This window comes from Poecilia latipinna, unplaced genomic scaffold (assembly GCF_001443285.1).
Source record: "Poecilia latipinna isolate Pla-1442-1.1 unplaced genomic scaffold, P_latipinna-1.0 Scaffold792, whole genome shotgun sequence".
NCBI classification, from domain to species: Eukaryota; Metazoa; Chordata; class Actinopteri; order Cyprinodontiformes; family Poeciliidae; genus Poecilia; species Poecilia latipinna.
The window spans coordinates 157,892-184,688 of NW_015113408.1; the positions used below are offsets into that span (position 1 = coordinate 157,892).

A 26,797-nucleotide genomic window follows, 5' to 3' on the forward strand; every position below is an offset into this window, starting at 1 on the left:
TTGCAGCAGGATGTTTGTTAATGGAAGGCAGCTTCACATCACTCTAATTTCATGTAATTTGCAATGTCTGTTTTTATACCAAAAGTTCTTTTAAATTGGCATTTAATTTATGTTCAGTTTCAGGATTATCTGCTTGTTAAATTATTAATATTTTTCATATACAGCATTTAAATATACAACAAAGGCCACTAAAAATGGTTTAAATGAAAAGCATTAGAATATGTACATTTGAAAGCTTCTTTCCACTTCACAAATACCTGATTCTTTGTCCATCTGATAACAAAACATACTTGATTTTGAAGAAGTTCACACGGTGCCAATACAGTTAAAAGGCACTGAATTTCCAATCCATAACAAATTTAAACTGACAAAAAGTCAAGATACCCAAGATTAAAACAGCATTTCACAAAAAAAGAATAAATCACTCCGACCAACAAGTTTGCAAAGAAAGACAAAAACTTTAATTTAAATAGAAGAAAAAAAAAATCACATAAAAAAACTGTACAGAACATTGACTTAAAAGTTCTTAAATAAAAGGCCACCCTCCCAAAAATGTCTAAAATGAAAAACTGGGATGATGGACGATGAAATCTTGTGCAAAAGAAGTAATAAGTGATTCTTCCCAAACTGCACATTTCAGCTCTTCAGGTTGTTCTTCCGCACATAGTGTCTTTGATAGAGAAGAAAAAACAAAAAACCCAATAATAAAATAGATTTATATTTTAAATATATATTCATATAGCAAACATGCTGTACATAGATCTAGAGATTCAGAAATCCCTTTTGGACACCCAGGTCTGCCTGTTAGCTTGTGCTTTCCCATCTCCCAACAAAGAAAAATAGAGAAGAAGAAAAAAAGAGACAGAAAAATTCCCCATTGCTTTGGATGCAAATTATATATATATATATATTTAAAAAAAAAGAAAACAGCACTGATCGACAAGTCTGTATTTCCTGAGTTGAGGGTGTTGTTAGTCCTGGGAGAGATGCTATACAAGGTTCCTCGCAGCAAATTTACAAAAATTCTCCGGGCTGCTCAAAGGATTTAAAAAAAGAAAAAAAAAATCTGTAAGGAGCTTAAAGTGGAGCAAAGACGGCAGCAGAGAGAGAGATTTCTCAAACGCCATGAAGAATTGTAACACCAGTGTGACCCAGTTCCCAACCCACACATTAAGTGACCTTCATTTTAAAGAGAAACTCCATTTTTAATTTTAAGCATCAAATTTGCCTCCAATATCCATTTTTCAACCTAATTCAAGCCACCCGACTCAAATAATAATAATAAAAAAAGATCTTAAATCCCTCTTACTTTTCTTTCCTCCCCCCAAAAATGTTAAATCCTGAGAATGCTTGTCTTCTTTCAAGTTTCCCAAAGAGGGAAAAAAAAAAAAAAAAAAAAAAAATCACAGAGAAATTAATTTGTGAGCAAACCAGGAACTGGCAATTAATGCTATGGCACAACGATACGAACACTGCAGAGAGTCGACAGCTGGGCGCTGCGGAGAACATCTCAACGGGCTGCCAGTTGCTTTGTTTCGTTTCATGTTTACCTGCAACCCATTAAAACTCGCAGATTTTCACAGCGGTAAAAGAAAAAAAAAAAGGAAAAGTGGAAAGGAGAAAAATTAAATTTGAGTTCTCAGGAATATTTCCAGTCATGCTACAGGCTTAAAGAGACGATTTGTTTATTTGGAAATGGTTTTGTGTGAAGCACTGATGGACAGTAGATTAAACTCTCCTCCGTAATGAGGAAGGTAACAGATGCTCAGCATGAAAATATCAGCAGGAAACTTGATTTCAGTCCTAACATGTTTCACAAACTTTGAGAGAGCAACCCAAATCACTTTTTGAAAAAAGAACCCGTTAAAAAAAAAAAAAAAAAAAGATTTATTCATTTCTTTAGACCTTTTTCTAAATTTGGTTTCTCCATTGAAACGTCCCTGATACTTGGAGGAATGATCCGATATAACTTAGAGGAGGAAAAACAAAAATAAAAAAGATGACTGGAATCGGCTGATTCTCGATCATGATCAAAGCTCAGAGTGAATACGACTAAAAATTAATAAGAAATTAGCAATTAAGTGCAGAGATGCAAGAAGCTGCGATATGTTGACGTGACAATTTATTCCCTCGGGCTGCGGGAAAGCGAGAGAGAGCAAGACTTGAAAGGATAAGAGGAAGACTTACTGCAAATTTGTCTTAAATACATATTGGGTCTGAAAATGTAAGCAGCCTTGTAGAAATCCAAGTGTGAAAGATCTATGTTCTCTAAAAGGTACACACAGACTGAGCTAACTGGTTTTTGCTACACGAGATGCTAAAGCCAGTTTAAAATGTTAACCCAGTAATCATTTTGTTCCCATTTTAAATAAATAAAAATACTGTAATGTTGCCTTTAATCTTGATATAAATAATTATTGACCACTGAAGCCAGAGAGGCTAGAAAAATTATTTTATGCAGTTAAAATTAATATTAACAAGTGAGTTGAAAATTCTGATTAGTCTCAAAATAAGATACATATTGGTCAAAAGTGCTTCCAAAATCCCACTTCAAATATGCAAACTATCCCTTTAAACAACTCTTGGTACTGAGGATACATTTTTAGACAAACTGATGGGAGAAAGAGAGGATGCAATCGACAGAAGTCAAATACATCAGCACACCACACAGGCAGCCCCGCCCATAAAAGATAATCAGTAAGACAACGTTAATCAAATAAATATTTCGCCTTTGCTTTTACCATTTATTCCGCGGTGTAAAGTTCCAACTAAAACGCTGGATTTAACTGTGGAGGAAACAGCAGTAGTAGTGGGTACATTAGTAGTAGCAGGGGATGCAGAAGCAGTAGTACAGTAACGGGAGAGGCGGAGGAAGCGCTGCTCCCCACACTGAGCAGCATGAATCCCTGCTATCTGGAGAGCCGACAGCCGGCTGGATCTAACCGGTCAGGCTTTTATTGATCGTCTATCAAACAAAAAGCAAACTCAGTGTGTTTTTAATCACTGAGGAACTTGGGATTCTTCAAATAAAAAAAACAAAAAAACAAAACAAAACAAAAAAAATAAAAAATAAAGAAAGGACATTCAACCCACTGAAACAAAAAGGTTTGACATTTTTAACCCCCAGTTCATGGGTTTTTAAGCCCCATGTTTTCAGACAGAGGAGCCTCCGTTTGGCCCATGCCGTCTGCCACATCTCAACCTTTCAATTCAGTTCTTCTTACAGGCCCAAATAATCTGTAAACTCGCCGTTGGCGCACCGCCCGTCGGTCTGGGTGAGGGGGGATGTTTTTGTTAACTGCTGATCTGGCCATGCTCCTCATGGCCAGGACTGGGTGTTATTTCTGTTTCCACGCGGCGTGCGGTGGAGAGAGGCACCGCGGAGGCTCCTGAAGTTTGTCAATACGCTCCGTCAGATATCGACGCTAGGCTGCAGGTTCAGTCAGGATGCAGTAACGGGGGTGGGGGAGGACTAAACAAGGCTTTTCATGGTTTCCACACGTCAGGTACAGTAACCTACTGATCTCTCTCTCTCTTCTTTTTTTTTTTTTTTTTCTTTGAATCGATGAAAAAGAAACACTTGTCGCTGCATCTGTCAAGTAAAAGACAGTCAGACGCTAGATTCTTTTCTCTGGTATAGAAAAATAAGCACTCCTGAAGCAAAATATCCCTTTTAATTGCACTGGCCTTTCTGGCCTGTCACTTCTGTTACAACCCAAAGGTTGTCCGTAGAGACAAAAAAAAAAAAGGTGGATGATCAGATCTCATGATGAAACCTGACTTGTGAAGTTGGCTAAATTCACTCCGCGGTCTGCTGCGCGCTGAGCCGCTCCGGCTGCGGTGGGACGTTTCTGCTCCCAGATTCAGGATCGATGGAATGAGTCCCGGAGCGGCTGGAATGCGTCTTGTTGGGGTGGGGCAGGTTGGGTCCCACGGTGTGCTTTCGTCGTAGAAAATGTCGCCAGTGCAAAAGTCAGCGGAGTTGATCAAGTAAAGGCAGCTCTGTGGATTCCTCTTTTGAAGCGGGAGCGTCCGCCGAAGCCAGCAGGGTCGGGTCCAGCGCCTGAGTGGCTCCGAGCGGGTCGTGTGTGAGACCGGCCTCCTGCAGTGGCGCTGAATGAGGAAGAGGCTGAGAGATAATAATAAATAATTATTAAACACAAAGAAAAGTCAAAGAAAAATATTAACAATGAACAAGCTGCAGATGTTGAGTCATCCTCCTCTATGAGCCACGTGTTTGTCCTTCAACCAAACAAGATTTTGCATATTTATGCCTTTTAAAACATTCTACTTTTTCTAAAATTGGAAAAAAAAACAACAACCCAAAAACAATCCTTTAAAAATTTTAGTGGGAAGCCTTTCAAATCATTCAGACACTTGAAGACTAATAACCTCAGTGAGAAACTCCAATCAAAGGTGGGACAGAGTTTGTATCAATTCAGTCTTTGTAAAAATAACAGTTTCTGATGATAATAGGTTTGGTATAGTGTCTTTAGTCTTCCACTGAACAGAAGCTCAGAGTAAACAAACATGGCGTGACCAGCAGTCTGCCTACCTGTGTGCGTATCGTCTGTACTGGTCCTCCTTCTATCTCCACGGCGGCCGGCCCGTTAAAGCCCTTCCTGCCCGAAAAGCTCCACTTGCCAAAGTGGCTGTCGTAGTGCAGGCCGCTCCTGTGGCTCAACCTGTGACCAGAGGTCTCCAGCAGGGCTGCCGGGCAGAAGTGCTCCGGGGCGGGCAGAGGCGGCGGAACCATGGAGCTGCTGAAGGAGAGCTGGGAGCTGGAGAGCTGCTGGCCCAGGAGCCCCTGGATGGAGGATGTCCGCTGCAGAGAGGACAGCAGGCCAGCCTCCATCCTGCTCTCTGATTGGCTGAGCAGAGCCACTTGGAGAGGCTGAGGGTGGCAGGGCCATCTCTGGGTTGGGCCTGCAGGGTTGTCTGTACCTGAAACGCAAGACCAGCCTTAAAATGGCTCCTTAATAGGGACGCACCGCACCGATCCACTTTTTTCACTTGCGATACCAATACCGATATCTGAGGTTTAATATCGGCTGATCCGAAACAGAAAAACAGTGCAGAATTGACTTAAAACATCATCAACATCTAATGTAAAATAAATAATAATGAAACTGGGGGAAAAAAAAAAAAAAAAAAAAGGTTGACCACTTTTGTCAAACATGGAAAACTTAGAGCACAAAGCATAGAATCAGACTGAATAGATCTGCCCTCATGGACTGGCTACACTATCACCAAGACCTGATCTAGAAGTTTTTTAATATTTCAATATTGGTGCATCTCTACTTCTTAAATATGGAAGAAAACATGACAACGCAACACCTTTGATCTCCTTTTTAATTAGTAATCAGATTCCTTTTTTAAATGATATGAAATGAACAAAAAATCTCTACCCATGGAGGGCTGGACAGTGGTGATGTGCGGCTGGGGCAGGCCGGAGGCTGGCGTGCTCTGCGTGGTGTGAATGGCTGGGTTAGTGGAGACGGAAGTGGAGCCTCCTCCGCAGTCTGAATCCTCGATGTTTCCGCCACTGTTACAGCCGGCGCCGCAGCCTTTCTGCAACCTGCAGTCACAAAATGATCGGAGTCTACACTGAAAGCACCGACTGAAAAAAGAAAAAAAAAAAAAAAAACACACATACCGATCCCAGCTGCTGATGAGCCATGTGTAGATGTTGTGTGGGCTGACCGGGCCGCCCCACACCGACCGGAGCTGGCCGTGACCCCCGGCGTACGAGGTGGTGAGCGGGGACACGTATATCGGGTAACCGATGGGCTGATCGCAGGAGGAGTTGATCATGTTCCTCAGGGCCTGTTTGGCGTTCTGAATGCTCCCTCGCTCTGGGTTACGGTTACGCAGGAAAACCAGCTCCTGCTGTTGGCCGGCCCACAGCCCACGCACACATTCTCTGTTCACCTAAGGGCACAAAGTTGGGAAAAAAAAAAAAAAAAGATCATTTTTCATATTTTAAACATCCAGAATCTACGGTTCTTAGATATTTCTTCAAAATAAATTGCATCTGTTTCAACACTCAACCTCCCAGAGTTACCAGACCTTTACAGTCACCTCTAAAATACTGAATTCATAGAACTCCACTACAAATATTTAATAGCAGGTTAGCTTTTACTACTTTACTGTAATGTGCAAAAACAAGAACCTGAAAAGTAGAAGGATACAAGGAGGGAAGAGAGAAACAAACGGGGAAGAAATGGAGCAGGGACACAAAGATGCCAAGACGGACAAAGAAAGAAAGAAGCAACACCCCAAAGACAGAACACAAGAAGGAAAGAAAGAACCACAGCGATAAGGAAAGAAAGTCAGAAACAAACGGAAGGAATTACAGAAGGAAAACACTTTTAGACACTGGGACATACAAAGTCTGGTAATAAAATAATTTTTCCAAACCTAGAAATCCCCAAGTCCAATTCTATACTTTTACAGATTACAATTATATGTTTAATTAATGCTTAATTAGAAACATTACAGATTTGTTAAAAACAGAAAACAAACTGTAAATTTGGACATTTCTACACAACAAAGACCTTGATGACTCTGAAGCTGAGGAATCTCTTGTTGAGCATGATGATCTTGTACTCGTCGCTGCCGTCGTCCATGATGTGTCGCAGCGCCAGCAGCGACGGCATGTTGGCCAGGATGGCGCTGCGCCACACCGGGTCACCTTCATGGGAAATCAGCATCTTTTCTTCGTTCCCCGTGATTGCGTCATACAGAACCATCGGATCCTCGTACTCATCTGGAGACGTAAAATGATCCTATGGGGGAAAAAAGCAACAGTTTAACACCAATGACAAAAAAAATATCCAAACGTAATTAGTCGGGGTTTTTTTTTTTTTTTTTTCAGCGACGTTACCTGATGCAGTTTGAGGGACATTCGAACTCCTGGCGCCACGACTCGATTCAGCAGGTCCATGTCTGCAAACACCCACTCATCCCTGGGCGACGTGATGCGGAAATCTCCTTTGAAGAGCGCGTGCAGGCCATAGAGGAATGGCTCCAAACTGTCACAGTTAAAGATTTAACATTTTTCACTACATGGGGAGTAGTAACAGCATAACACTTCAATGTATTTTACAAAAGTAATAAGTCTAGACAACGTAAATGGATGCAAATCTTTTAGGATTCGTCTCTACCTGCTCAAATTCAGACGAACCGCAGTTTTAGATTTTACATGGACTTTGACTGGGCCATTCAAATACGTTGATTTAAACCGCTTAAATTCATCTTTGTTTGATTGTTTAAGGTTGATGTCCTGCTGAAAGGTCAACCTATTAAGCTTTCTTCCAGCATTGCACCGTATTTAGCTCCAGCCACTTCTCCAACGCTTCTCTGACTGCTGAAAAACAGCATCCAAACAGAACGATACCTGCAGGTATAGTTAAGAAGGATTTGTCGTTTTTTTAGCAACGTTTGTGTTCTCTTCTAAATGGTTTGTTGCAAACTACAAATAAGACTTCTCATGGTTTTATTCTTGCAAATTTTCATTGATAAACACAAAGAAAGTCAGGCTTCTCTCAATTCTACATCATCATTATAGTAAACAGTGTGGATTCATAGAGTGCTTAAAATCCCAATAAAATACATTTCAGTATGTGGTTGAAATGAGACATAATGTGAAAGTGGTCTTGCGGTTTTTACCTTGCAGACATGCTGTGAGAGGCTGTGCCCAGAGCTCTTCTTCCCAGGATACACAGGCCAAAACACAAGTTGACGAGCGGGGAATCCCTCTCACAAGTTACCGGCTACAACACCAAAATAAAGTAAAAAAAAAGAAATTAAAACATACAACATTTACTATGTCCTTCTTGTTAGTTTTCTTGTCGTCATGTTGTGTCGGGTCTAACCGTTTGGCGCCTGCTGTTGCAGTACTGAATCCAGTCGAGGTAAACCATGCTGAATGAGGAAGGGGTGATGCCCGAGGCTCGGTGGTCGTAGTCCTCGTCGATGTTCAAGTTGAAGGTGGGGTCGCTGTCCACGTAGTTGGGGGCAAGGCACTGCCGCAGAGCCTCCTGGATCGCCTCATTGGCCAGCCACTCCTCAAGCTTAGGGGACCGACTCACATAGTAGATGATGCTCTGGTGGTGAAGCGGTTACATTTAAAACAACGGTTGGAGAGAAATTCTGTGCATGCTTAACAGTGAGATTGAATAAATGTGCAGAAGCACTGCGTGGCATTATGACTAACAGTTATTAAAAGCACAGCCACCATCAATATTTGTGAACCTTTGCATAAAGAGAAGAAATTAAGAGAAGAGATGTGACTGGCCAATAACCGATTCTAGAAAAAGAGAAGCTGTTGCCATGACAACAGACTACATCAATATAGACGTTCATGCAATGAAGATACAAATTCCTAAAAATAATATCTAATGGTGAGTTATTCCTCCACTGACCAATGTATTAATACAATAAAACCATAAAAATAAAAAAAACAGAAAAACATCCACTGAGGGAGACTCAAAATGTAAAGTTTTTAAAAACAGCTCAGAAACAACCTGATGTTGTGTTTATTTGGATGAATTTTACACACAATAAACTTCAATTTGTTACTATTCCATTAGTTATTCTCCAAGTACCTCTTGTTTTACATAATAAAACTTTTAACTTCAAAGTTGTTTCCTTGCAGTCTACAACACGCAACATCTCACATGAGAACCGTACATGTGGTCATCAAGTCAAGAATCCATCAGCTAGAAAACAAACCTCCACTGATTGATGTCTTACCTTCACGTAATAGGTGATGAGAATCTTGCGCAGGTCGAATACTTGCAACATGGAGGCTGCGTTATTGTCGCTGATACTGTAGCCCTCCAGAACATATTTGGTGGCAGCCACTTCCCAGGCCAGCCAGCGCTGTCCAAACGCAGCGTTGAAGGACAACATCTGCGGCAGATGACCTGGTTCGCAGCAGCAGCAGCCTTCGTCCTCCTCCACCCCCTCTGTGATGGCCTCTACCTCCCTCTGCTGACAGTACGTACCTGGACAGGGTGTCGGAATCAGCCTCAAAGCCAAAGATGACGTTTCTATTTAATCAGTAAGGTTTGAATCTGTGGGACTTTGCTAAACTTCTAAAACATTGCAACAAAAATAAACAGCTTTTATACTCTGTAAGAGATAACAGTGCCAGGAATCTGTGCATAAAATGTAATTTTAAGACACGATGAAAACATTTTTAGACATAAAAGCTCTGCTACAATCCCCTTCAGCCTTCTTTTAAAATCACATTTTTGAAACATTTTCACAAATGAAATTAAAAAGTAAACACTCTGTAGACTGAGAACTGATTGCTTTCAAAGGCTCCATTCATTTGCATCCTAAGCCACAGCTGACCTCTGAACTCCAGCCCACGCAGCTGGAAGGTGACGAGGCCGTTGCCGATCTCAATGATGTGCACCAGAGCGTTGAGGTAGTCCGACGCCAGGATGAAGCAGTCGCCCGTGCTGTAGTTGCCCCAGCGACCGAGCAGCAGGTCGCCGCACAGGCTGTGCTGTAGAGAGCGCGTCAGGTGCTCGTAAAAAATCGAGTTCAAGTTGTTGTCGTCGGCGCCTTCAGGGGGAAAAGAAGAGATGCTCACCACAAGAGCAATGACACAAAACAATACGATGTCTTGCAAAAGTGTTCATACCCCTGGACTTTTTCATGTTTAACCTCTGATAACCCTAAATACAAATGCAGTGCAACCACAACTGTCTTCAGAAGTAATTTGTGAATGGAGTCAAACAACACAATTCGTGGACAGCAGTTCCCTCTGGAGGTGCTGCAGAGCTCTGGCCTGAATCTGGCAACAGGAGAACTTAACTGTGGTCTTCACAAATCCGGCTTTCGTGCAAGAAGTCTCATTTAAAGTCCTACAAGTCATTTAGGGGACAGCAGAGGAAAATAAGTTCATAACAAGTGATTTTGTCTAGTTGAGCCACAAAAGTGGCAGCTGTACCTTCAGCAAAAAAAGCTCTAGAAAGTATTGCCTTACTTTATTTAAAGTATAACCTTTAAATAAAAAGGACAATTACATTTTGTGCACTTGTTTGTTATTTTTTAGACGTTAAAAATCTGACCAAATACATGCAAGCATGCATACCTCACTTCTCTGACTTTTTCTGAAAAATGTCAAAAACGATTTGATTTTTTCTTTCACTTAATTATGCACTAATCTGTGTTGATCTATTAAGTGATGCCCCGATAAAATATTAAAGTTAGTATCTGTGTGATAAAATGTGAAAACATCAAGGGTATACATTTTGAAAGTGCTGTAAAAACATGAGCAAAGATCACTAGCGGCATACCTGGGTTGCGGTCTAACTGAGTGGCGAGTCTGGTGTTCGAATGGTCGACCCGCTTTGTGCTGCAAAAAGGTTTCGGTGTTAAATGCGATACTTTATCCAGTATTTGGAGTATGTGAGCAGCACTTCCACACTTGCATGTGCAATATTGTGAAACACATACTTGTAGTCTCGCTCCCAGAATTTCACAGGCCTCGTGTAAGAGGTGACGAACACGGCGCTGCCCAGAACAGGGTTGAGGGGCGTGGAAAAGATGGCGGAGAAGACTGCCTGAACAAAAAGCACAGCAGAGTCTGAAGAAACACGAGTTAAGGGCACAATGTGGAAATTCAATTTGATGACTGTAAGAAAGGAACAAGAAGTAACTTGAGCAGTTCAGTCTTTTCTATCAACACTGCCAACAGGTTGGACTAACAGAAGGATACGAGGAACGGCAAACGGTTGAGCAAAAGCGTGAAAGGCTGAGCCCCATGTGATCTGCCAGGGGGCAATGTAAGTCAGAACAAAGCGCAACTTGTACAGCAGATCCCACATCTGTTAAAACACAAAGAAAAAACACCATTACATGTAGGAATGTCTGAAATTTCTGTTTTTAACCAACTGGAGAAAATGATTTCTTTTGTTGTGCTCACCTTGCTGAAGACGATGGACATGAAGTAGTAGTCGATCAGGAAGGTCTCCGAGAAGTGTGGATAGTCGCAGTGAAAGAAGAGCGTGGTAAAGCACAGCGTGACGTACTGCTGAGACGGGGTGCAGAAGGATGAGCGCAGCAGCTTCATTCCTGCGACTGAGATGAAGAGAGCTCGGCTGCTGGAGGAAAAACACAGACACGCGCTGCTAAACACAACATCCGCAGCTACATTCTGTTTTTTGCGCTGAGGATTTTAGATGAAAACAGTGACGGGAGCTTGCCATAAACCCAACCCTGACAAGACTTACTAGATGTCCAGATCTTTATGACTCTGGCCGACAGTTCGGGCTTCGGTTGTTAGAGAGTTCAGCACCACCGCTGGGTAGATGAAGTATTTCTCCACGCACTGAAGCCACGTGTACAGCTTCTCAAACCACATCAACTGAGCAGCATCTGGGGAAGGCAGAGAGCAAAACGACGTTACACAGACTGCTGCAGACACAAATCCATCGTTAACAGTGCACCCTTCAAACCAAAGCTGTAAAATCTGGTAGAAAATAACCTGGAGGGGGAAACGTTGCTGTTAATTAGACACTGAATCAGAAGGCCTTTTTTTTTTTTTTTTTTTCCCCCCCATTTTGTCACATTACAGCCACAAAACTTCAAAGCATTATGTTTGAGATTTTGAGATGCAGCATAAAATATTTATAACTATCATCATTATTGAGAAATCAAAAATTAATAAGTGTGGTATGTGTTAGTACTCAGCATCTAGTGTTTTAAACCATTCCATTACAGATCTGACACTATATTTAGGGTACCTCCACATATTCCCTTCTGATACACTGCATATAGGAATTATGGCTTTCTACTTGCCGCTCTTCCATAAACATCGAGCTGTGTACATACAAACACACATATGCACCACTTTTTATATTTGTTAAAAAAAAGAATGTGAAAACTATGTTTCATTTTTGTTTCCCTTCAAAATGTATGAGATCTCAATAAAATGTGATGTTTGTGGTTACAACGTGACAAAAAAATTTGATGAGTAAATACTTTTGCACAGCAGTAAATAATGGAAAAAAGGGAAGATGCACAAAAAAATGAACTGAAACAGTAAACACAGCTCCAGTCCATTCCTGAAACCGACAGTGAACTGGCTTGTTTTCATGTATTTTTTGTGCTGTAAGAATTTTATTTTGTTAAGACGTACTTTCAGAAGATAAAATTCCTCAGAAGCTCACCTCGGACTTCAAACTGGCTGTACTCTCTGGATCGGAGCACAGGGTGTGCAAGGCAGAACCATGGCAGCTGTTTACGGAGCTGAGGCAGGAGATAGTGTGTAACGAACCCTACAACTCCAGCCAGGATGTACAGGACGAAGCTGAGAGCAGGCTAAGGGTCAAGCAGGAAAAGAAAAACATGAGCATTAAAAATCTGTGAACACCTGTCGCCAAAATCTTGAGAGAAAAGCACTGGAAGAGTGAGCGCCTGCCTGGAGAGCGATGAAAACGGTGCTGGCACTGATGGCGAAGGTAATCACAGCCATGAGCGGACACATGACGAGGTCTGAATGAAGGATCTCACTCTGCAAAGAGACGGGGACGGTTTAACCACGGAGCATGGAAACACCTGGAAACATGCCGCTGGAATCAGTCAGGCTGTTTTTTTTTACCACAGAGTTACGCAGCTTCTCAGGGAGAGGATCTTTGATTTCCACAGGGGGATCTTCTGGTGTTCTGTTCTCCAGTTCTGGGAATAATTTGGACCGGACCAATGACCTAAAGCAAAAAGCCAACAGCTAAATAAATCAAATAAGAACTACTATGCATTATAAGTCTTCACTGGCTGCAGCGTGGTGAAAACAGGGAAAGGTCAGCTGTGTTTGGCAGTACATTTATCATTTAGACGCAAATTTCCAGATATTGTTTCCAGGATACCAGCAAAGTTGTGGCGAGAGTATTTAAGTGTATTTAAGTTGAAAACTAAAATACAGAAGACAAAAAGCAAATGAAAGCTGTGCGGTGTCTATATCCACTTTTTAGAAAGTCAAAATTTTGTGTTTAGTAAAATGGAAAACAAGAATGGTTCGAAACAACTTTTTCCATTGTCCGTAATTTTTTATGTGCATCCAAATTTCTAAAACTAAAAGCAAACTCTACAAATTAAAAAAAAAATCTTTTAAGCGACTCACTTTATAACGTACAATTTGAATATATCATGGTGAAGAAATAAGACATTTATCACCATTTCTGAGCGAGTAAACAAAAAAACTTCCTTCTTCTTTAAATATAAGGAGATTTACACATAATCTCTCACTGTTCAACTGCTGACAATAGGAGGAATGAACACTAACCACAGAATGGTTGGGTCACTGCTTTGGCGGCTTAGGTGGTAGGACAAGGCCAAAAGTAGACCACAAAACACGGAGAACAGCACTGGCACATGGGCATCCCCCCATGGGGCCTGTTCCAATTAATTGCATATTCGCATTAAATATGAGCTAAAATCGATGACAATTAATCTAAATTTCAGAAGGACTTACATTAATGGCGCCGAGGCAAAATCCATAGAGCAGAGCTGCCACCACTATGCTGCGTATGAGGCTGAACAGAGATGAGAGCGGGCTGGTAGTAGCTGATGAAAGAGGAGACAAAGTTCAGAAACAACATATGGAAGAGTCAACAAACAATGGATTTTTAAAAAATTACAAACACAGTGTGAAACACACTGCTGTTTGAATGCTGCGTTTTGAAAAAATAAAAAAAGAAGTGATAACAGTTTGTAAAATAAAAAAAAAATAGCATGATCATCTGAAAATATTCCCCAGCTGTTTGCAATAAACAGAAAGAAGCTGTTTCTTGTCGGGGCAAGCGCAGTCTTACCGGTTCCACCAAAAATGTGCATGTCGATCTGCTCCAGCAGACACATCACAAATGTATTGACCTGAGGTAGCAACCCAAACAGGAAAATGACCGGAAAGCACAAGGCAAAAACTGTTGGACCAGGAAAAAAAAACAAAAAAACATCAATTACTCCTAAAGTCATTTACTTTTTAGAATAATCCCAAGACACATCATCTTGTAAAAAGTTGATTTTAAAAAGTGATTGATAAAAACTGACCAATAAGCATGTCCCTGACACACAGCAGGAAGTGTCCAGAGAAGAAAGTGACCCCATAGAGGGAGAATGGCTGCAGACTTCCAGCTCGCCCAGACAGGTCAAATATCCAGATCATCCCACAACACAAGCAGAAGTAAACAGGCCGACTGTACACAATGATCCAGTTATGGCCCTGGGAAATAAGACAAGAAAACATTTATTTTAGTCGTACTGGCATGGTTGGCTCAGGTTTGTGTTTAAACAATGCCTGATTTTCTCTTCAACCCAAGAATGAAACTGGCTCAAATCTACACCAATCATAAGCTTTAAATATTCTTTATGGTAATGTGAAAAAATCAGAGCAATGAGTGATGCTTCTTTAGTTTCATGCTGCATGTATGAAGACACTATGAACAATATTTAAGTGTAACTGAAAGGTCAGAAGCCTTCTTTCAGCCAGGTGTCCAGCACTGCAAAGCAACAGGTGGGGGAGGGGCAGCGCTGTTACTACATGCTCCATATGCCTGGAGAAAACTCCAGTCTCTCTGGGAGTTTTCCTCATTTCAATAAAAGCTTGTTAAAACCTTGCCTTAACTGACACCGACCCATGCCTGATTAAAACTCTTCTGCTCGTCTCATCCTTTGCTAACCATTTCTGATTTCATCATTTCTTCATCTACTCAAAGATCAAGGTGGAAGGCGGTATAAATTTTGAGCAAAGTATCTGAGACATTTCCTTAAGACCTCATCAAATCAGCTCAACATGAAAGCATTTGCTCCCCCATCAAATGATGAGCATAAATCAATACTCACATGCATCGGGGAGGCGGCATCCGGCTGTACGCTCTGAAGTAGAAGGAGACGATTTTATATTTCACATTTATTAAATCATTAACATAAATGCTAAAGATTCTACAACATGTAAGACAAAAAAAAAACATGTAATGCTGGAGGAAAACACACTTGGATCCACATGTCAGAAAGATACTACATGATTAATGTATATTTAATACATTTTTTCTAAAATATGCAGGTTACCTACCTTCAGTAGAGAGTACTGGCAGCTGGCAATGACCAAACAGAACTGGAAGACCCAGATGTCCCTGAAAAAGCCCTGAAGCAGGAGCAGAAACCCCAGGAAGGCCACCAGGCTGGCCAACAACACCGAAAACACGTTCTCTCCCACACGGCGATTCCTGCACGCAAAGTCCAGAGGAATTATTATTTTTAACTCCATCAGGCTGCAACACCTTCATCTAACTGCCTTCGAGGTATGAAGGCTTTTTGAGATAAACTGACTTATATGCCATAAAAAGAAAAAAGCCATGAATCATAATTTCTTGTCATTATGCCAACATTTCTTCCCACCTGTCCAACAGAGCCAGAAGAGCCAGTCGATCGTATCGAACCCGCAACCACTTTCCAGGCAGCACCCAAAACCGGTAGTACTGCTTAGGCTTGGCTTTCTCCTCAATCATCAGAGTGTTCTCATGGGATTCTTGGAGAGATTCGTGATCAAGATCAAACTAGAAAGAAAAAAAAAAGGTAAAAACTGGTACTTAATTAAAAGAAGGACTAACCAACATATTCGACCAGGAATAATCTGCTGTACAAGTACTTAAGGTCGGCTAACCTCCGGCATTTCGAGCGGCACCCTGCGGACCTGCATGCCCTGCAGAACCACGGGTCTGGGCTGGAGGATGGACAGGACTGGAGCTCCATCCTGAACCTCAGTGGAGGTGAAGCTTGATGACTGGGACTGCCTCTCTCTTTCTCTGCAAGATTCACATTTTAACAACTTTTTGTACTGTATGCTTTTCAAAAACTGATTCACTCAGTGGCATAAACATTTTTTAAAAGATAATGCATTCTGTGTAGTCTTTTTACGTACTGAACCGGGTCCTCATAACCACCTCCAGCAGGCCCAAAAGTGTATGATCTCTTTACTCCTGAGACACAGCACCCAAAATAAAAGTAATTATGAAGCATGTAGTCATTTTCCATGTATTCCTCCTTTGCATCAAGTCTAAACTTTCTTCATCCATATTTTTTCAACTTATTATAAAAGTATTTATTAAGAACAATCAATATTTGCTTTATTATTTTTTCCCAGCTGAATGTAATTAAAAAGCCCTGACTGGGACAAAAAGATCGACTGCAGTAAAGATTAAACACATCTAATGCACCAACATGAACAACTCCAGCGACAGAGTAGGTATACTACTCTGTGATGAAGTGATGTTTTGCTGAACTTTAAAACCGTCACATTTTCAAGCACGTACAAGTTGCTAATTTTATTAATTTGATTGAAGTATTGGACCGGGGCTGAAATCAAATATACATCCAAATGACCTGACAGCTCCTCTTCCCCACTGAGTTAATCCTTCAAACTCACTGACTCACCGCTTTCATCGTAGAAATAGTGCACCGCTCCCTCTGATGTGTCGTCGAAGTTGGAGGCCTCGTGGATGCCGCTGCGGGGGAGTAGGAGCGAAGACGCAAACTGTAAGGCTGACGGCAGCGTGCGGGTGCGTGAATGAGACGAGGTCCGAACACGCTGAAGGTCTTGGAGGCTAAAAGAAACAAAAAAAAAAAAAAAAAAAAAAAAAAAAAAAGCATGTCTGTAGCTCTCCTTATAAATTAATTTAAATAAATCAGATTTTAAAAATTTTTTGTATTGATTTAAACACCATCATAGATTTTATTTTTAGTTTTTACAGATTTATTAAAGATCAGAGTGATCAAAGAAAAGGCTGATGCAACCTTTTCCTCCCGTCTACCACACTAACCTGGGAGGCGATCCCATTGTTGAAGGTGGGGGTGTGGGGTTGCTCCCGGCGTTGTGCCTCCGGCGAATCGCCTGGGTCCTCTTCACGCTCGTCAAGCCTTCATGTTTGCTTCCGTCTTCTGGACCTAAAGCTGGAGAAGAGTTAATGGGTTCATCAGTGCAATGGCTTCAATTACACCATTAATTACGTGAGTAACAGCAAGAAAAGGCTGCATCAAAACTGGTTATACATTCATGTCTGTTAGCTGTTTAAAAGAGGCAACATCCGCTTACTGGTTCTTGTGGATAACACTACGTTAAAGGGAAAGGCAATTGCATTTATGATAGACAAACAGCCTGTGGTCACAACAGACTCATAACTCTGACAGAAACCTGACACTTTGGCCTAAACCTGTATTATTCAGCTTTGAGGATGAAAAGCACACCATGCTCCCAGCTTTGAGTAGAATAAATCATCCTTCCTACGTTATATCAACCCTTTATATCACAAAGCATTAGCTTCATCTCAGAAGTGGGAGTGTACATTCTTTTGATCTTACCGTTTTACATATCAATAGCAAGTTTTCATCAAGGCAAACTAACAATTCTTAAGCAATAATGTCTGGAACATTTCACAACCAAGTTAGAACTGTTGACTTGAAGTTTGATATTTGATTTTTGTTTCTTTAAGTTTCAAACTTTGTCAATGAATTCGCTGATGGCAAGAAGTACTAGTAAAACCTTACATTTATCAGCTTTAAGATTAGCTACACAAACTAATTTATCTAACCGATACAGGACGATGTGTTTTAGCCTTGCTATGATGATGTACACTAAAGTCTGTTAAATACCCGTTGCTCTTAAAAGATGTGAACTGAACTTTTTTTTTTTTTTTTCAGAAGTTTTGTGCAAAGATCTCTGTGGAAAAGCCAAATTGTTAAATTTAGAAATGTAATTCATAAATTCATAAGTTATATATAATATAACCCAAGTCCCTCTTTCGACATACACTTCCCTTCGATTTATTTATGGCCAAACTCTTTGTGTTTATTAAAATCTTCTTTTGAAAGGAAACTCATGTTTTCTTTAATTAAATGCAAAACTTAAAGTAGCGCCATCTTGGAATTTCCTCCCTCCTAATCAGTGACAAAGCACCAGCAAATCTAGTTGCTCTACATCGCTCATCAGGAATGCAATACCTACAAGCTGATTAAAATCAGCAGAGGCGTCATGGTTTTAACATCTTTCTTAAGAAAGTAAAACAAAGAAACATTGCCTCTAAGCTGCTGCTGCTATTAATAAAACACACTGCTTGCCATTTGAGCCCTGTGTTGTCTGGTATCAGAACCACATTTTCAGGATTTAATCTACACCACATCTGGATGCCCTCATGCTACAGGAAATGTCTTCCTCCTTGGCGACTCGTTAAAGTTTACAATGTGGGGAATAGCCATAATTAGATTTTAGCACTGCTCTGGGGATGATTTACAGTTTTGATGAGCAAAAAAAATGACTCCTATGCATTTATCTTTCAATTACTCACTCCCAGTAAAGGACGTGTTTTTTACTAATTCCAAGGTAAATTCTAGGTCAACATAATTTGACCTATTATGTTGGTCATATTATGTTATTTGACCAATAATAACATAATATTGACCAACATAAGTTGGTCAATATTATTTCTAGCAATAGATAACATTGCTAGAAATAATATTGACTGATAAATAGGCATTGCTGTACCATATTACAAAATTATTTAAACTGCAATATTGTTGCTGAAAATTGAAATGAAACACCTATTATAATTAAACAGACACATTTTGAGTCTTTCAAATTATACAATGACCTCAGCACTTTCCAATAGCTTTAGCATCCTAAATATAAGCATCAGGTTCTGGGATTAATGGCTGCTGTAGCCTATTAAATGGTCTTGAAATGTTTGCCTTTGAAATTGCAATACAACAATGATATTGTGATAATGACTGTAATTTATTATATTGTGCAGCTCTATGATTATTACCCCCATTTTCCTCAGTACTGTTTCTTTTCCTTCGACACAATGCACCCATAACTCTCAGTGAGCTCTAGAACCTGAGTTTCTCGGATCAATACCAACTGAGGAAAGTCAACATCTATTCAAATGGCCAAATGCATCATCAGAAAGCAGAACCCTATTGCACTGCACTTGAAATGGCACGCCTGACTTAATATTGCATCCAAGGAAGGATCTGATATTAAGATTTGATACATTGTGCAGCTCCATTTTCAAGTGCTTCTAAATCTAAACCATAAAACTTGGCATAAAAATCAGAGTCTTAATACTCAAAAACATTTTTAAAACTGAGTTACTTCTCAGAAAAGGGGTGAGTCTGCAACATTTGCTTTAAACTAATGATTTTCAGGTGAACTAACCTCCACCCACGGCTCCCTCTTCAACCAGCTCTCCTACCCTCCAACCCATCTGGTTGCCGGTCCAAGACCCTCCAAGAGAATCCAGCCGATGATGACGATGGCATACAGGGAAGCCGTCTGTGTGTATAGTCCGGGCTTCCAGATCAGACTTAGACATGGTAAGGGTGCGGGGAGCCGGGGTGGACGTGGAGGGCATTGGAAGAAGAGCGGAGGGCGTGGTCGCTGCATTGCTCTGGCCCCCACCAGCCCCATCCATACTTAGTACCCTCGCATGAGTCTTAGCGCTCGCTGTGCTAGAGGAGCGTTGAGCAGCACGAGAGTGAGAGGGGCCCGAGGTTTCGGGTAAATCGTCCTCCCTTGGAGCAGGAAGTTGAGCAGCAGTGGAGAGAAGGGATGTAATGTTGATGTTGGCGAGGTCTGAGGAGTAGCAAGAGGTAGAGGAACTCGAGTCGTCGTCATTATCGTTGTCCTCGTCTGAGCTGTATCTGCGCTGGGAGCCCAGGCTGGACCCGGCGCTAATGTCACTGCCGTCGTCTTCGTCACTTGAGTCCTCAAACAAACTTTCGCTGTAAGCTTTAGCCCCCAGCCGGCTGCGCACTGGGATGTAATCTCTGTGTTGCCTGTGATTGTGGTGACGCCTGTAAGAGCCGCAGTCGAAACTACTGCTGCCCGCTCCTGTTCGCCGTCTGGGAGCTTTCCTTCGGCCCGGCCTGTGGCCCATGTTTCCGCCGCCGGCCCGCAGCAGCTTTAAGTCTTTAGGACGAACGACCTGCTGGGCTTGGAGCGCAGGCGGGTCAGACAGTAACAACGGGGTGGAGGATATGGGCAGAGTAGGCTCAGAACACACTAGACCCAGGGCCAGCCCTGAAGGCACTGAATTGGCCTGCCGAGGTGGGGGGAGAGGAGGACCATGAGATTTTCTGTCCAAGTCACACACCTCTGAGTGGCCACTACTTGAAGGGGAAGAGTTCTGGAGAGGAGGGGGCTGTGCAATATCAGAGTGTGGAGGGGGTAAGTCCTCCTCAACAAGTGTCCGGTCTAAGCCCTGGCTGATGGACAACTCTTTGGAAGGGGAGCGCAGGAGCACACTGTCCGACAGGTTGTCAGTGTCACTGCCACCCTGTCCGCCTGCATCCTCTGTGTTTTTCAGAGCAATAGAACCCGACACCGGTGCTGCAGCAGGCGTCTGTCCATCCGCAGGCCGAGACTGGCTCAACGATGGACTTTCTAACTGAGTGGAGTCCGTTTTCTCAGAGCGGTAGCTGCTCACGGTGCTCAGTGTCTCACGGTCTGTGGTAGCTCCACCTGCACTGAAGCAGCTGTCTGTGGACCCCGCAGCCAAAGCCACCCCACTGCGGCTGCCTGGGTGCTCAGTTCCCGGAGCAAAAGCTCCGGGGTCCAGACCCAAACCCATGAGGTTTTCGCTTAGCTCCTCGCTTAAGCTGCTCTTTATAAGAGGGCTGAGGGGTGTATCGCCTAAGCTTTCAGATTCGGCAGAGGGCCCAAGTGGACAATATGTTCCCAACCCATTGTCCTTAGGACTCTGATGAGACGATTGTTTTGGCAAGTCCTTCGGCTGCTCCTTCTCGCCTCCATCTCCTTGACTTAAAGGTGAAGGCGGGATAGACAGGCATCCTCCAGGATCTTCAGGTCCAGATGACACTCCAGGAACTCCAATGAGACCTGGGAATTCGCCTCCTGGAGAGTCAGAGATGCAGGACTGGACCATACTGGATGGCCCTGAAACACCCCCAAAAAAATTATACAATCAGACTGAAATGCATCAGTAATATGATTACATGTCATATTCTACAAATATGACATGTAAAAAAAAATTTTTTTCCAAAGTCCTGTATTTTTTTATGCAAAATTTAAATGTAAAATACAAGTGTTCTTCATAAATTTATTGGAGAAACATCCACAATGCTGAGAGTTCAGATTGAAGTAAGCTTTCAAAATTGAGAGGAAACCACACCCAAGGACATAAGAAAGGATACAAAGACAAAGGGAGAAAGGCATGATGAGAGGAAGGAAGAAAGATTGGCAGAAAGTAGCAAGGACACAAAGACGACTGAAAGGAACTGATAAAAAGGAGGAAGGACCAGCAAAGACATATTGAAGGAAGGGAGTAAGAAAAACAAGGAAAGAAGATAAGGAACACAGAAGCTATGACGTGTAGATGGACACAACATAGAAGCAATAAGATTTTGAATAAAGTCAGAAACTGATCGAGGTCTTGGAAGATACTTCAATCAAAGTCGATACTTTTCCAATATTTTCCAGACTGTGTAGGAATCCTGGAATGCAAGTTGGGCTTAACAGGACCAAACAGTTTCAAAACGTACTTTTTATTCTTGAAAGGATTTATAAGAATGTGCAGATATGCTTTGAGGGAGAGTTATTTTTATACAGGCAAGGATTAGACACCACTCAGCATGCAATAAAGTTCACTGCAGATCACAGAAAAGAACAGCAGCCTTACTTTGTGCGTCCTGGGAGCTCTGACGTAAAATCGCACGATGGGCCGAAGTCACAATTACATTATTGCTTCCCTGTGCCTGTGTTAATTCTTTGAGATCTAAAGCAAAACAAAAGATATTGTAAAAAAAAAAAAAGTGAAGCAAAGAAAAGTTTGCAAAAATCAAGAAAATAACAAAAAAGGAGAAGACAGTTTAAATGCTTACCAGTAGTTCCTCCTACATCCTCAAGCTGGGGCAAAAACTCCTAACAAATCAAAAATATATGGCATATTAAAATTCATGAGTCTTATCAATAGTTATTAACCCTGCAATGACAGCGTTGTTAGATGACTGAAAAAGGTTTGAAAACTAAAGATGAAAGATTTGTCAATTCACAAGGATTACAGGGCAAATGAGTGAGGCCAACATGTAACTAGTGAGCCAAGCAATCCTCACCGACACTTGGTTCAATCCGAAAAGAGAATGCTGGGAGCTGCAGCGAACCGGGGGAGTCGAGTTAACCTTCCGAAAAACGGTCATCTCGACACCAACATGACTATCCCTGGAGAAAAAATAAGTACTGGTTAGTGTAAAAATGCCATTCTCCAACATCCCTTTCAATTATATCTCCACACCTGTGCTGATTTCCATCATGAGCTCCTGACCCATCATCCCCTTCTTCTGTCCTCGGGGCATCAGCTGCGAGAGAAGCCTGCTTCTTCTCGACAATCTCACCGAGGTCGAACATGGCGTGAAGTCGGTAGTTGACCACCTTAATGGCAGTAAAGAAGATCGCTACCACAGCAGAGTACACGCCTGCCACCACCAAGCTTGGAGGAAGAGCCTGAGAGCGAGTGGAAAAGAAACCGGGCGGAATTAGAAACCTAGGAAATGTTTCGTCTAAATGGACAGCTGAAGATTTAAGTCAAGCTAGAATGGGTTGATTTTGGAGCAGCTGTTATTTCTTGGTCTGCACCCTTTTATCTCATGATTAAGCTAAACTCACTTCACTGGAGTGGCGAGTAATATCGGTGTTTCTGTAGTTTTCAGCTTGTGATCGTCTTGAGACTCGGTGGGTCTTGGACTGTTGCTGAACATCCCAAGTAATTTAATTTTATCTGAGGATGATAGTCGAGCTCAGATGGTTCAAACTTGGATAATGAACCCCAAAACACATCTAAACTGGTTTTGCAGTGGATAAAGCAGGAGAACATTAAGCTTCTGGAAAAAAGCCAGACCTCCACCCTAATAACTTTTTATACAATTGATGAACTTTGACTAAAAGTGGGTTCAATTTCTGTGCTAAGAAACTGACCAATTTAACTTGGCTATACAATTTGTGACAATAAGAATGTTCAAACATCCAGCCAGAATTATGTCAGGGCTTTATTAAGTTTCTCTGCATCTTGTTTAGGAACATTTATCTCAATCTTTGAAAAGTCTAGATTTGCCCAACCCCAAATAAGGTATAAAAAGAACATTTGTATTTAAACTACATCAATATAAATAGGCAAAAGAAATAAAGAATGATAGAAATCCACCATTCAACTAAGGGGAAATTAAGGATGAATTTTAAGGTCTCCCCTCCCGCGGTGTCCGCACAGCCTGATCTGTTCTAACTGTTCGAGACAGAGAGTCACTCTGTAATTATACCTGGGTTATCACAAAGTTTCTCACAGGGAGTTTGGGAACCAACATTTCTGGCTCGGCATTAAGACATTAACAAAGACCTTTAAAATCTGTGAAACACTGAAAATGGAGGAGTGTTTCATTCTTATCTAAACCCTCCCAGGTTCCAGTAGGATAAAAACACATTGAGCCTCACAGGAATCTGGCAACAGCTGGAAGAATCAAAGTACACACCTTTTGGGGTTTATACACAAAGTAGCAGAAGCTATTTTCTAAAATTCCACTAACAAATTTAAATAAGACATAACATATTGTATTGACAGAAAACAACATTTATGAGGAATTTTATTAAGTGGGTTACTCAATAAAACTTGTCTTTATTTAGAACCTTAAAATGTGTTAAATGTGATGTAGGAAAAAATTGATCTTAAGCAATCCTCCCTTGGTGCCAGAGATATACATTTGTCATGTGTGAAAATTTCAATCCACATGCAAGATATTGAAAACACACAATAAATTCAAATTTCTTACACCCAACATTTTTTAAACCCTTGAATATGTACAACTATTCCTCCCTGAGGTAAAGAACAATTCAAACATATCTAAAATTACTTTGACATCATTGCCATGTTGAGTGTATGAAAAGTTCTGACTGACTATTTTTGTATTGATTTCATGCGAGGTTGACACATCAACTAAATAAAAACTTCAGGTCAACAACACATTATTTGAAGAATGATTCTGTAAACTTAGCTGCCGTTAAACTGTGGTCTTACCATGTACAGAAGAAAAGGGAAGGTCAGGAGAAAGATCCACAGGTACAGGTGGATGCAGTTGGAGAATGTGCTCTGATGGGGGTCCACATACCAGCCTCCTGTGAGTGAAGCCCACACACCCTGCCGCAAAATCTGTAGAGCTTGGGAGCCCATCTCCACAGTTTTGGGTTAGACAAAAGCTGGAAAGCTTCCTCCAAGGCTGGAGCTCAAAGAAACCGTGCAGCAGATTGAGGCACGGTATCTTCTCTCTACGATGGCACTTCCAACGTAGACAGCATGGTGACCAAGGCTGGTTTGTTGAGGACAACAGTTCTGTATCGTGGATATTTATAGATCTCAGTGGATGTTGAAAGTCCTTGCATATTCTTGTGCCCTTTCTATCCCAATGCTGCTTTTCTCTACCCTAACCCCAGCTGGGTGTTCAGCTGTATGATCTTTTGGCACTTTGACATCCCACTGAAAGTGTGAAATGGCATTCATCTGAAAGACAAATCAAATATAGTCACTTGACAGTTGATCTGTTTCTGTGATTGATATTGTTTTAGCACTGCATTTAATGGAAAGCCAAAATACACCGTACTCTGATTGTTATAGTACTTTGTTATTCACGTGTTTTGACTATGAATGTGTCTTTCGTTCGTTTAATTTTACACACATAATTAAGTATTTATTATTTAAACAGTAGCCAAGCTGAAGCAAGATTTTAAGACTTTAAGCACCCATTGACCACAATATTCCTAAATACACCCATTTACGCCATTGTGGGAGGGTACATGACATGACCAAAACATCTTTCCAATTTCAAAAGACGGTGCTTAAAACTTCAAAATGTTAGAGCTAGGCCAGGGCTATGCAAGCGAGATTAAGTTTTAGATTCCCATTAGCAGGCTAGCAGACACTTTAGCCTAGCTTTATGGAATCGCTTTGCTTTTCTAAATGATATACGTAGACTTATTGAGCCACCAGCGTGGATTAGCCTCTGCAAAGACTTACGATACAAAGAATAAAATTGCTACAGGTCTGAAAAATCGATGGCCAGCGTTTAACATCCGAATTCTTAACGTTAGGTACCGGCTAATGCTAGGCCGCATACCATATGAAAGGTGAATGTAACGTTTTTTAACAAACAAAACAGACCTACGCTATCCGCTGGTGGATGCCTTTAGCTATGTAAACTCAGGTTAGGAGGACAGTTTTAAATAACTGCTCGCAGTAAACAGCTTTCCAAGTCTGGATCCAAACATAGCTTACAGTTAGCATTAGCTGTTGAGCTTGCCTCATATCCTCCTTCCGCATCCAGTCCTTGTAAAATCTCAGAGCTTTCCTCCTCAAGATGCAGCTAGCAGAAGACGGCAGTCCAACTGTAGATTACCTGGAGCTTCGCTGTTCTATTGGGGCTGGTTAATTTATCTTGGTTTTCCTCAAAGTCCGTCATCCTCTTTGGTGTTAAACATTGACAGACATAAAACATGAACAGTGAACCCCTCTCTACCCTAACGACAGCTGTTTCCTGGCATAAACGAAGTCTGTGTGGGACTGTTACAGGTCTGGCACACCGAGCTCCTGTTAGCCGCAGCTAACAGCTAGCTGACACACGCACGCACGTACGTAAGTACGCACGCGCAGACGGAGACGTTCCCATGGTTCCGATTGGCTAAGTGAATGTCAACTCCACGAAGTGAAATCTGTCTGCTTAAAGTCTGTCTTCTCTCATGCAGGTATATACAGGGGTGAAAGTAGGGGATACGGTAAGGTACTGCGTACCCCTAAAATATTTGGCGGGTGTACGCAGTACCTGCAAGAGAGGAGTGCGGCTGTCTCCTGTGAAAAAAAATCAATGGGTTCACTGTGCAGCAGTGAGTGCACCCACTAATCAGCCGTGACTGATTAGTTTTTCAAGAACAATCTAAAACACGACTTAATCAGTTAATAAATAACTTTTTTTCCCCATTTCATATTGTTTCTGAACTCTTCGTGCTTTGCTAGAGAGCCGGGGTGCAATACATCGATCGAGGAAGGTTTTGAATCGATCTCGGCATCAGGTGACAAACTGAACGCCGCCAGGACGATGAGACCAGCACGTCCTGCTCTGACTGGCTTTAAACGTTCCTAACATTATCAAAGAACAACAACAAAAAAAATCAACAAAACGTGTTCAAATTAATGACCCAACAACAATAATAATCTCAGTGATTATTGTTTCAACAAGGTGTTGCGCAATTCTGTGAGTTTCGGTTCCATTATCAAAATAACTAGCAGGAGTTTAAAATTAACTAATTAGCCACCGCTGTTTTCACGGGAGCGCTTATTGATAATCGCAAAAATAAATATCAAGCCTGAAAACCTGATATCGAAACGGACTGAATATTATGTTTTTAACGTAATCTCTGGTCAGCTTGTGGAGTGCATGAGGTTGCCATGGCAACGGATGTGCTTAAATGACAGAGAGAGACGGAGAATAAAAAGGTGCGAGTGGTTTAGAGTTGATCACCTGTTCAGGTTGTTTTACCTTTGTTTACCTTTGTCTTGGCGCATCACAGCCGCTGTAGTTTCTGAACATTCCATAAACAACAAACTTGGGTCCTCTGCTATTTATGCCGATGCCCTTCTGTGCCGTGCTCATGTATTTATCTATGTGCCCATTTATCTTAGCCGCTATAATGCCTGACATGAGCTTCCATGTTGTAGAGAGACAGGTTATTGGC

General features: G+C 41.6%; 1 protein-coding gene across 3 annotated transcripts; it reads right to left on the reverse strand.

Annotated features, from left to right (window-relative positions):
* Positions 1–447: 447 nt before the first annotated feature.
* On the reverse strand, positions 448–25,692 carry LOC106956148 (pecanex 3). Of its 3 annotated transcripts, none has more exons than XM_015046771.1 (36): positions 25,465–25,692; positions 24,093–24,572; positions 22,323–22,531; positions 22,144–22,249; positions 21,913–21,952; positions 21,711–21,806; positions 19,229–20,968; positions 16,839–16,968; positions 16,453–16,622; positions 15,941–15,998; positions 15,683–15,824; positions 15,418–15,575; positions 15,092–15,245; positions 14,863–14,895; positions 14,071–14,242; positions 13,833–13,943; positions 13,493–13,584; positions 13,304–13,413; positions 12,623–12,728; positions 12,443–12,535; positions 12,192–12,342; positions 11,253–11,397; positions 10,946–11,123; positions 10,739–10,847; positions 10,477–10,606; positions 10,317–10,375; positions 9,364–9,579; positions 8,758–9,011; positions 7,878–8,108; positions 7,672–7,775; positions 6,887–7,034; positions 6,558–6,788; positions 5,657–5,931; positions 5,409–5,578; positions 4,556–4,944; positions 448–4,129 (listed from the first exon to the last, which is right to left on the reverse strand). In XM_015046771.1, the coding sequence occupies exons 2-36, from the start codon at positions 24,243–24,245 to the stop codon at positions 3,974–3,976; spliced, it is 6,819 nt and encodes a 2,272-aa protein (XP_014902257.1). In that variant the 5' UTR covers positions 24,246–24,572; positions 25,465–25,692; the 3' UTR covers positions 448–3,973. The 3 variants fall into 3 exon arrangements, with proteins under 3 accessions (XP_014902257.1, XP_014902258.1, XP_014902256.1); XM_015046772.1 differs by having other exon boundaries at positions 10,946–11,120; positions 25,344–25,692; XM_015046770.1 differs by having other exon boundaries at positions 25,344–25,692.
* Positions 25,693–26,797: the final 1,105 nt, after the last annotated feature.